Here is an 11,814-nt window from a genome sequence, read left to right as displayed (position 1 = left end):
CAACCAACAGTGCAATAAGAAAAGTACACACGATATGGTTACCCAGTTCGGTGAAATACACCTACGTCTGGGGGCACGCTGCCAGTGGAAAAGATTTCACTATCTTGTAGTCAATAGTACACACAAGGTTTATATCTGATTATAATCAACAAATCAATAAAACCTAGAGACTATTACCACCAGTGATCACCTAGTCAGGGACTCCCCCTGAATTTGAGCTCCGTCTCAATTCCACCCTTCGAGCAACCTCCTGGCTCGGATGACCTTTAGTCTTCAGCTGTACGTGAACCTTCAATCACGAGAACACAAAACCCAACTCTCACAGACACTCAATCTTTGTGGAATAGTGTTTGAGAGAATACACTGTTATCAACAAAACACACAGCCTCCCAGTCTGCCGGTCTTGCACGTCTAAGAGCTCTGAGTATTTTATCAAAAGCGTCGAGGCTGCTAAGGGGGAGCGCATGGCTTTTATAGCAGCAGTACAATCCTGGAAGGTATCTCGGGTTTCCTTACCCGGCCTCAAGCGAATATCACATAGTAAAGTTTCCAGCAAGGCGAATATCGTGCAATGAAGACAGCAGCGAGAGATATCTTGCAATGAAGTCACCAACGAGGCAGATATCTCGTAATGAAGACAACAACGAGACAATAACTCAGCAATAAGTCACCAGCGAAGCAATCTGTCAAAACTGGAAACTTGCTTGAAAAAGAGTCTGCACACAGGAAGAAAGATATCATACCAGAAGAGAAAACATAACGACCGTCATCTTTCCACACATCTTGCACTAAAAAATAAAGCCAATAAATAACGTATCAACAGTGTTGATATGAATTGAGGATTATTATATGTCACTTGCGGATTACACGTATCCTGAGAAAATTAGTATGATTGGAGTGGTTGCCTGGAAGAATTGGGGACAAACAACTTGATTGTGGAAAAGAAGGGTTTATGCAAATTCAACAATGAAAACTAAGCTCATGACTATTTATCTGAGTATGTACTTGCGAAATTCAGAGGTCCCTAGAGGACTGCGCTTGAAGGAGATAACATTAATGCTTAGTCTGAGCTCTAGCTCTTCTTAGTGCCCAGATTGGAAGTTGTACTCGTTGTGTTAGAGATGAGGCTTAGTTTTAATTGTGTTTATTTTAATTAGATTAAGAAGAATCTGAATCACGAAGCTCATGTGTAAATGGGCTTTGAAATATCAGATTTCATGTTTCACGTTCTTAATAATTTTTGGACCAAAATCCAATAAGTCTATTTTAATATAAAAGTATGACTACTCATTATGTATATTTACTTTTTTAACCATTTTTTTCTCTCTCTCGTGCGTGGCTGAATTTTTTGTTTTTGAGTTGTTGAATTCTCATGACGTTCATTTTTGTTCTCATAAAACCGTTTGAAGATTTTTTTTCAATTTTTTTTTGTTTTGAAGAATCGAAAATTTCGTTTGAAGATTTATTTACATTTTGTCAATTTATTGACATGGATGTCAATAAATCTTCAAAAATTCTAAGAATTTCTTCAAAGATTATGAGAATTCGTTTGAAGTCTGTTGAAGATTTATTGACATTCAGAATATTTATCGACAAAGATGTCAATAAATCTCCTTATAAATTCTAAAAAATTTTGAAGATATATTGACATTCATGTCAATAAATTGAAAAAAAAAATGTCAATAAAATCTTCAAGAGAATTTTCAGATTCTCCAAATGAAAAAAAAATAATTCTTCAAGCGTTTCTATGAACGTTGTGAGGATTCAGCAACGAGGGAGAGAGAGAGAGAGAGAGAGAGAGAGAGAGAGAGAGAGAGAGAGAGAGATGGTTAAAAATGTAAATACACAAAATGATAATCATACTTTTGGATTAAAATAAATTTATTGGATTTTGGTCTAAAATTATTGAGAATGTCTTACTTTTGTGTGGTATGATCTCTTTACCATTTTTAGGGAAGCTCCACCCACACTTTTTCTGGCTTATGCCGAGTGAATACAAGTTCTTCGGGAATTATTTTTCGTCTTCATCACACTTGTTCGGGGGCATAGGGGTTTTAATGATTTCCCTTTCAAAAAAAATAAAAAAGCATATGTGTTTGTCTCCCCAATGATGCATGTGTTGCTCTTTTTGCAGCTTAATTCGTAGCTGTACTTTTAATGTCGTCATTTAAACTTGGTTGATGACAAGAGATTCACAGCCGTCATACTGCACATGAAAATTTCAAATGTTTGATTTTCAGACTTCTTACATATATATTAGAAATCTTACAACTTCTTCGTTAATACAAATTAATTACAGAAAAACATTAAACAAATATACTGCAGCTTAAGAATTTGCTATCAAAAATTAAATTGAACTACTAAACTTTGTTTTTGAAGACTCGACAATGAAGAAAAAAAAGGATGGCTTCAATGGTCGATGCTGTCAACAAATTGCGATGATCTATGACTAGGTGTATCAATTTTGTTACCACTTACCATGTCGATGAGCGATGAGTCGCAATGACGATGTGATCATATGCCTTGCAATAATTTGTGAGAGTCACAATTAGACAAAGTTTTTTTGAGCGAGAGATATAGCGAGGGTTTGCGAAAAAGAGCTTAGGAGGAAGGCCACATGAAAAATAGCTTCCTTGTTTCAGTTAAATCCTCTCTATCATGGACTCCATCCTAAACAACATAAATTGTTGTAGTCCCGCGCAGGGACGAAGTCAGGAATCTAGATTAGGGGGGGCTAATTTACAACAAAAAATTCAGGGGCTGGTTTGTAAATTTTGAGGGTAAAAAAATGTAAAAAATAAAAATAAAAAATGGGCAAAAAGTGAAAAAAAAAAAAATTGAGGGGGGGGGGGGGGGGGGGGGGGAGGGGGGAGGGGCTATAACCCACCCTGGAATGCTATCGGCTTCGTGCATGGTCCCGTGCCTTTCGTCTCTTTTGTTATCCTCTATAAATTTGGCTCTCATGACATCTCTCTAACCGTCTCGCAACGGATCATCGGAGCTCTCATGCCAAGCTTCTACACAACCCATTGGATCTACGGGTGCCAAACTTTCAAAATAATGATCTATGGTGGTTAGCCAGCTATAAGTTCAAAGATTCCGCATGATCCCGCTTAATCCATGATTAATGTACTTCATGAGAGACATAAATTCATTTTGGGCTAGTTTCTTGCGTGATGAATTTTATTATCATCACAATTTTCGTACAAACTTTATTACATTTCAAGATAAGGAGATTCATCGGCAACTTCTGAGTAAGTTTACCGGATACCAAGGATCTCTCTACTCATCGGTTTAGGTTGTGTTAGTAGTGTTTTGAGATTTCCTTAAAGAAATAGTGTTAGTGAAGTTTACACCCACACTAGGTCTCCATAGTGTTGTTAATGAAGTTTTCCCCTTTAAAGAAAAAAAAAAAAAAAAAAAAAACTTGGAGAGTCAATGTGACGTTTGAATAAAAGTCGACCATCAACGCGGGGCATATAAATTTATCCAAACACAATTTATCGGACAAAAACCTCACTTTTTAATAGTGCTAAAAGGATTTAAATTATTTATTTATTTATTTATTTTCTTGAAATATTTCTTTGAAGTTGAACCCTATGCCATGCCATTTCTTTTATTTGTGAGTCCGTTAGAATTTTCCAAGTCGTCACTCAAAACTTCCCCAAAAATTACGAGACATTCCATTTCATTTAATTTCGAAACGAAACGCTTTTAAAACTCGCTCGCTCGCTTTTGTGTCTCTACAGTTAAAAAGAGAGAGAGTTTTAGTTCGGTCGTTAGAGTAAGATAGTTGAAGCTCAAGCAGCCATTAACGATGTACTCTCCCTCCGGCGGCAATGGAGGCAGCAACGGCTACCACCACACCAGCCCCGCCGCCGGCGACGCCCGGCCGTCTCAGCCTCTCCGGACGCGCGGCCGGCGAGGTTCTCGTGGCGGTTCGAGGTCGAGAGACGGCCATGGCGGCGTTAGGGTTTTGGAGCAGAAGAGCGAGCTTCAAATTCAAGGGAGCCAGGAGCAGAGCCAGACACCGCCTTGTACGGACTTCGACATGGCCTATTTCCACTCCTACGCTCACGTCGGTATTCACGAAGAGATGATCAAGGTTCTTCATAGTTTTCTCAACTCCGATTCTTTGTTCTTTGTTGAATTTGATTTAATTGGATGTCGAAGATTGCTCGTAATTTTAGCCTCTGCTGTTAGACCTTAAATCAGTTTTACGTTTAGGCTGAGTAACGATCGTTTCTCTGCCTACTGGGTTTAGATTCTGGTCGGACTCTACTGAGTTTCGGAATTTTCGGAGATGGTCTAGCCTTAATGACAGCCTTTGAACTGCGACTATGTGACTGAGAATCAATTGTGAATGTTTTTTTTTATCACTGTAGTCTGTAGTAAACACAATAATGTGATGGATTGAAGTGTGTCTTGACTCTTGAGCGCATTTGAATATCTGTTCATACCTCTAATATGGGGATTGACCATGCCAGATTTTTGTTCGTTCATTATACTAGGGGATCAATTATGTAACGAGACTTGGTATATTGGCATAGGTAGAATATGGATTTGTAATTAGTTCTGATAATGAAGGGCATGAAGCGATGAGAACAGCTGATAGTAATCAGTTCTAAACCAGAGAGTTGAAAATCATCCTGTTCCGAGAAATCCAAATGGACAATTTGTAGTATTCAGTTTCTTCTAATTCTCTCCTGTTAGATTTATGTGAAACTTTGAGGTTCCACACCCCTTTTCCTACTATCACTATCTTGAGGATCTCAGTTGGATGCACAATGACCCGTTCTCCGCTGCACACAGCCTCGTAAAAGATGGAAAAGATACTTGCATCTCATCCCGATCCAGTCCAGCCTTGGTCCCATGTACCCAAATGACACTCGAAAAGAAATTTGAGGCTATTCAAGATATAGATTTCCTAGAAGTCCTGAAGGTCCTTGTTGCATTATTTTATACCAATGTATTATGTGGGCATACCTCATATATATATATAAATATATATATGAAGGCGCATGCAATATTTTTCTGGTAGATAGCCATTGGGTTTGACTTTATTCCAGGCATGTGAATGAATGTTGCTTCTGATTTGGTTTGTGTTGTATACTGCTGTTCGATTGTTATATTCTGATATTATGGTTTTTGTATTCTGGAGCTGGCTTATGTTGTTGAGAGGATTTGTGTTATGCTTTTGGGACTGAGTTGCTTCACACTTTTTTTATTAGAAGAATGTCTCGATTATGAAATGATTCATGAATGGTAGACCATGGCTGATACGTACCAACATATTTATTGTGCAGGATCGTGTACGGACTGACACATATAAGGCAGCTATAATGCAACATCAGAGTTTTATAGCTGGGAAAGTAAGAACCTTAAAAAATATAGCCGGGGAAGTAATTTGAATACTCCACTAATGTCAAACCTTTTTATAGGTTGTTGTAGATGTCGGCTGTGGCACAGGCATACTGTCCATTTTTTGTGCGCAAGCTGGGGCAAAACGTGTAAGTTAATATACTTTATTCATGTCCCATGAAGTGATGGATTTGTAGATGTTTCTTAATTTAAATTTTGAGGTTACATTATTCATATTGGAAAAATGGTGCAGGTGTATGCAGTTGATGCTAGTGACATTGCAGTACAGGTACTAAACAGTCGATGGGGTTTTTTTCTATGTCCTCGCATTATTCATATATTATGCACTTTACTTTCCGGCTGTTTAAATTTTCTTTAATCTTGCACGGTTTTGTCAAGGCTAGGTTCGGAAATCACTACTATCCGTGTATTGCTACTAGGTGTGTAAGGAAATGCATGTTTATTAGTGTTTCTGCTTTGGTACATTTAGTAATATTATGGAAATTTTTGCGTCCTTCATTTTCTAAACAGATGAAGTAGCCTTTTATTGAGATAGAATCAGATAAATTCCAATGCTGAGTGTGTGTCATCCTGAAAACATGGAAAAAAACATCAAAGCCACAAACCAAACAAAGCTATCAAAAACTGTAAACACGAAGAACATAGCTCACAATGTATAAAATTTGGAACTATTTAAAAATATGGATTTTAAATTTTATGTATGTCTTAATCTTGGTTGCAGGCAAATGAAGTTGTCAAAGCGAACAACTTATCCGATACCGTCATTGTACTCCATGGGAGAGTGGAGGTAGGTTACTTAAAGCTTTCCATTCAGATAGGAAACGAAGTTTCTTTTTCTTTAAAAGCAATAACTATAGATATGATATGTGAATTCAAATCTACAATAAGATAGTTTGATTGTAATGAAAGATCAACTTTGTAAGTGGAAAAGCTTATGGTGAGGGCTACTCATTGTCACTGGTGTTGATATCTTTCTAGGAGTTGTGCTCATGTTGAGGATGGTACCGTGCATATATATTAGAAAAAACTTGAATAATATATTAAAGGGGGAAGAAAAACTTTGGTAAAACCAAAGCAAAGTGAGCATATGAAGCACTTGACTAATCTCGATAGAGATCAATCAAGGAAAAAGAAGCGAAGTCTGAAACTAAAACTGACAACCAAAAGGCGATAATATGATTTACTCTCACACCCCTCCTTGAGTTACAAACCATGCTCCTCGAAAATGCTTGTACTTCAAAAACCCCAAATGCCCAACATGAAAAGAGAAATCCAACTGTGGCCGCATGCCACCCACCACTTGGAATTCCTACTTGGTCTTTTATGGAGAGAGCATAGTTCCGAGAAATATATAGGGACTTCTTCATCTAGCTCTAAGAAGCTTAACATCCTAGCCCAGATGGTAGCAGCAAAACAACACTAGAAAGTCTTGCTGCTCGGTTAAGCTCGCTGCGGGACTCCCCAATTAACGGCTTTGCCGTCTCAATGGAAACACCAGGGCGTATAAGAAACCGTCGAAGCTTCTGAACTGCTGTATCTGTTACCGCCGGTTACTCTTTGGGAGGGTTTGCACGACACAGACTAATTTTCCTCGAAGTCTCTTTAACTGACTCTTTCCTCACGGAAAATCCCAATGTTCCTTTCTTCGTATTCATTTGGAAACCCAAAGCTGTGAAGAAGAGTAAAGTCCAAGTCCAAGATGGCACAGGGCGGCAAAGGAATAAGTTTGGAGTTCTAGCAGCAGTTTGGGTTATATGGGGAAAAAGGGATGAGGATTCGAACTATTCGAAGAATTTTCATTTCAAGCATTTCATAATGGGTCCGCTAAGAAAATAGCAAACTTAAACGTTTGATATTGCTAAATAGCCAACGTTTGGTAAATCTTAGGTAAATAGCCATTTTCACGTATTTACAGACGTAAATCTTAGAAAAATAGCTACCTCCATACATTAGGCCACGTCATTATTTACGGCTATTTACCTAAGATTTACCAAACGTTGGCTATTTAGCAATGTCAAATGTTTAAGTTGGCTATTTTTCTAATTTTCTATTTAATAATCAGATGATTTTTATAACATTGCTCTCTTTTATGTTATAACATTGCTCTCTTTTATGTTCTAAATGATTTCTGCAGGATGTTGAGATTGATGAAGAGGTTGATGTCATAATTTCAGAATGGATGGGTTACATGCTTTTGTATGAGGTGAATCCACATCTTTTGATTCATGAGTCATAACTAAAGAAAACATCGTGATACTTACGGTTTATTTTTTATTTTTTAGAGCATGCTGGGAAGTGTCATTGTTGCCAGAGATCGTTGGCTTAAACCTGGAGGCCTTATATTACCATCACATGCAACAGTATGTCTTATCTTTATTTTCCCTTCTTTAGCACATAGCTTTCTTATGAGCTGCGAGAGTTGTAATGTTTTTCAACTGCAGCTTTAATTTGGGTTTTTGACAAATTAAGCTAGTGACAGAGAAAATTAGCAGTGATTTGAAGACTTATTTTCCTCTATTACGATCTTAGTTGTAATGGCTTGCAGTTGTATATGGCACCTGTGACACATCCAGATAGATATAGCGACAGCATTGATTTCTGGCGGAATGTTTATGGAATAGATAGTAAGTTTGATCGCATCTATGAATTTTTCTCTTCTGGTTTATAGAAATGTTTGGTTTCTAGTTTTTTTTTTTTTTCGATTTGTTTCTGTATTTCCAGTAGCGGTTTGGCCTTCTCTTTTAAATTTTTACCATGGTTTTAGAAGAAACTGGATTTTATTTCATTATTATCAAACATAAGCTCTCATATGCCAGGTGTTACGCCTGACTAATTTTATATCAAACTAAGATATTAATTACCTAGATATATAATGTCTGCTTTATAAAAAGAGTTAAATAGCTTTTTTTTTTTTTTTTTTTTGGATAAATAGCCTCTGAACTTTCATGTGACATTTTGCTCTCTAAACTAATTTAATTGGTAAAAATACCTAGCTATTAGAATTTAGCATGTGCTATGCACAAGGTAAACTTTTTAACATGAAATATCGGTCACCCTGGACAGTTGTAGTCTTTTCTGTCAATTATTGCTAAATTTTGATGATTTTAGCATGATCAACTTTTTAACATGAAATTTCACAAGCACCCTCAAGGCTATTAGTTTTTTCCACTTATTTTACTTTTACTATTATATTTGCTGGTTGTGCATATTCGGAGTTTCCATTTGCAAGTCTGTTCGCTTCGAATTAATACATGTCCCTCCCTCTGACCAAAGAAAACAATATTTTCTATTGATGCCTGTTTCTTAATGCTGTACAGATTAATTATGTGCATTTTGTTTTCTTATCCGCTGTATATGTTTTATTCTTTGGTTCAGTGTCTGCCATGATGTCTTTGGCAAAACAATGTGCATTTGAGGAGCCATGCGTGGAGACGATATCGGGTGAAAATGTACTGACATGGCCGCACGTGGTGAGTTCAAGCTTTTTATTTCTTGAGACTGATTCAAAAGAAAACTACTCGTTTGTGCTTGTCTTGTTCACTGCTATTAAAAAATCTTAGACTTCATTCATTCTGATTAAAAAAGAATTCCTCCAAGTAGTTATCCTACGTGTAATTCCAAAACATCATTATTTTCTCGAATGAGAGTAGTGCTAAAAGTATTGACCAGAATAGTTCTCCAATTTTTCTTTCTTCATGTACTTCCCATAAAGAGGAATATCTGAAGCAGAAAATTACATAAATCATCAGAGTTTCATCGTAATAACGCAATACGTACAAAGCTTTCAGTAATGACTAAATCAATGTTATGTTACTCCATGACAAATGAACTCACTTACCTTGTGGATTAAATTTTCTTGGACTCTTAAATTGACAATTTTGTCCCAAGTCAAATTTGCCAAGTGTAGACCATCTTACTTTAACTAATAAATTACATTTTGTTTTTTGCCTATATCAGTAAATTTGAACAATTATCAACAAAAAATGAAGAATTCTTATGGCGTGGTTATTCAATTAAACTTAATACAAAACTGAAGAACATCCTATTTTTACAAACTCTCTCTTTATGTATTATATTGTTCTTATAAGTATAGATGTTGGTTCTTGTGAGACGCGTAACGCATTGGAATCTGAAAAGAATTAGAGGCCAAATTCTCACTCAAGCTATAAAGCGTTTGATGAGCCTTGCGGGTTAGAACCTGCCCGAGGAACACCACTAACGCTTCATCGCTTAACTTGTCCAGGTTAAGCATGTTGACTGCTATACAGTGACAGTTGGCGAGCTAGAGTCTGTTACAACAAAATATTGTTTCAAGTCCATGATGCGAGGTGACATCTCTTTCTCATTATTTTTCTCTAATTTTCATTTGGAGCTTTGATTAATGTAAGGATGGGTGGTTGGTGCGTGCTCGAAATATCTGATTTTGACGTAATACCAGACCATTCTTCCCTTTATTCTTTTGCTTTTCTATATCTTTGTTATCTTAGGAAATAAACGTTTCAAGACAATGCGACTCTAGTATTGGGTTTGGCCTATTTAATTTTCCTAAAGAATCTGACATTGCTTGCTAAATAACGCAATAAGCGTAAAGCTATAATTTGAGTTTCCTTGCTGGTGAATTTATGAAGGATAGTTATGTAAAATTGGGTTATTATTGAGTGAAGTACAATATCGGCTAGTTCCGTTTGACATCCTCTATTTATATTGAAAGACTAAATAATAAATTGCTAATATAATCAATAACACCGTAATTATTCTAGCATGGTGTTACTACAAAACCCTCTTGAGTATCAATGTTCGTGCTATTCAGGAGATGCTTGAAGCGTGTCTACACCATTTTTCTTTAATTAAAGGGAGTGGTTTCTTCTTTCTGTATTGGCAGCGTCGTTTCATGGATTTGCATTTTGGTTCGATGTTGAATTCTCTGGAATCACAACGCCTCCGACCAACAGTCAAACAACCGCTCTTGCCGAAGCAAATCCCATTGAGGTAAGTCAGAGAAAGAAACGGACAAATCCAAATGAAGCACTCATTCTATCCACTGCACCAGAGGACCCTCCAACGCATTGGCAACAGGTACATTACATTTAGTCTCCAAAAGCTTCGAATGCCTGTTTAGTGGTGTCTTATAAGGCAATTCTAATAAGCTTTTGAGGTTGTAGCTTATTCCATTCTATAGATATCAGCCATGGTCCTTATACTGTCATGGAAAATGTACAAGGTCCGACCCATTATATTAAATACAAATCGCGTGTTATATATGGCTAAAATGTTAGCAAGTAGGTCTATTGTGCCTGTTTCCTCGCGACACTCATGTATAGCTTACCTATGAGTTTAAGACTATTGTTTTTAGATTTCTTAACTTAATGATTATGGGTTTTAACAAGTGCTGAATATAGAATAACTGCATGAAATCTCAAGTGAGTCGAATATATTAAAGAAAGTATTAGTAGTATGAGAGCTTATTCTTCTTCTTTTTTCCACCCGAATCTTTGATGAGTTTTCTTTCGCTTATAAAGATTCTGTTGCCAGATAGGGATAATAGGTTGATCAATATTTTTTTTACATCATAATAGGTATATTAATATTGTCATTGTTATTTGATTCATTGTCAAGAGATCGATTTCAGTAGCATGAAATTTAGTAATAGCATGAAAATTTCACACCTGACTCTGCAAAGACAATTCTGAATTGTGAGAACTTAGCCTTGCCACAGATCTCTGGTTCCGTCTTTTAACAAAACTATTTAATTTTGCAGACATTAGTATACTTCTATGATCCAATAGACGCGGAGCAAGATCAGCTGATTGAAGGTTCCGTGACATTGTCACAAAGTAAAGAAAACCCACGGTTTATGAACATTCACCTCGAATATGCGTGAGTAATCACTTCTCCGAAATTTGTCAAACTTATCATTTATAAAAATAAAAAATGTTTTGAAATCCATGTACCTATGTTTTTTCCTTCTTGCAGCTCAGGAGGACGTTCTTACGTAAAGGAATCTGTGATGCGGTGATTTGCGCTTTCTTTTTTCATTCGTATTTGTTGGCTACTCAAAGGGCGTCAAATTCGATACCTTATTCTTTAGATAGTTTGAGGGTTCACCATGATTTTCGCTGATTTAACCATGTAAAGCATCACAATGGTAGAAATACTTCGGACATCAGATTTTAATCAAGTTTTTGACGCTAAAGCCCTCTCTGCGTATCTGTGATGCTGATTTGAAATGGTTGAGGTTCATATCATAATCGCATCAAATGTTTGTAACTTATTTTAAAAGATTTGTTCATTGAACTCTTATTTACCGGAACTATTTCTTTTACGGAATTCAGATGAATGTAAACAAGATATTACTCCGAGGTTTAGAGTCCTTACTAATTAACTATATTATATTCTTCCATGCAGTGTCAAGTACCCTATACCATAATATAA

The 11,814-nt window shown here is 36.5% G+C and overlaps 1 protein-coding gene across 1 annotated transcript; it reads left to right on the top strand.

Moving 5' to 3' along the window:
• The first annotated feature begins 3,634 nt into the window (after nt 1-3,634).
• PRMT6 (protein arginine methyltransferase 6) lies at nt 3,635-11,767 on the top strand. The gene is made up of 13 exons (XM_089617587.1): nt 3,635-4,105; nt 5,307-5,372; nt 5,442-5,510; nt 5,615-5,650; nt 6,104-6,169; nt 7,517-7,585; nt 7,665-7,742; nt 7,928-8,006; nt 8,758-8,852; nt 9,626-9,710; nt 10,265-10,458; nt 11,141-11,259; nt 11,356-11,767. The coding sequence occupies exons 1-13, from the start codon at nt 3,818-3,820 to the stop codon at nt 11,396-11,398; spliced, it is 1,287 nt and encodes a 428-aa protein (XP_089473713.1). The 5' UTR covers nt 3,635-3,817; the 3' UTR covers nt 11,399-11,767.
• The last annotated feature ends 47 nt before the right edge of the window (nt 11,768-11,814 follow it).

The sequence above is a fragment of the Urtica dioica genome, chromosome 6 (genome assembly GCF_054948205.1).
Source record: "Urtica dioica subsp. dioica isolate 48M chromosome 6, U.dioica_male_clone48M_v1_H2, whole genome shotgun sequence".
In the NCBI taxonomy this organism is placed as follows: Eukaryota; Viridiplantae; Streptophyta; class Magnoliopsida; order Rosales; family Urticaceae; genus Urtica; species Urtica dioica.
Note: the sequence above shows the minus strand (reverse complement) of the source record. Positions and strands in the feature narration are given on the sequence as shown.

Excerpts from the sequence above, each read along its gene's own strand:
- PRMT6 (XM_089617587.1), top strand. The coding sequence starts at position 3,818 with ATGTACTCTCCCTCCGGCGGCAATGGAGGCAGCAACGGCTACCACCAC. Across the intron at positions 5,373-5,441 it reads AGAGTTTTATAGCTGGGAAA|GTTGTTGTAGATGTCGGCTG; the intron begins GTAAGAACCTTA and ends ACCTTTTTATAG. Across the intron at positions 7,743-7,927 it reads TATTACCATCACATGCAACA|TTGTATATGGCACCTGTGAC; the intron begins GTATGTCTTATC and ends AATGGCTTGCAG.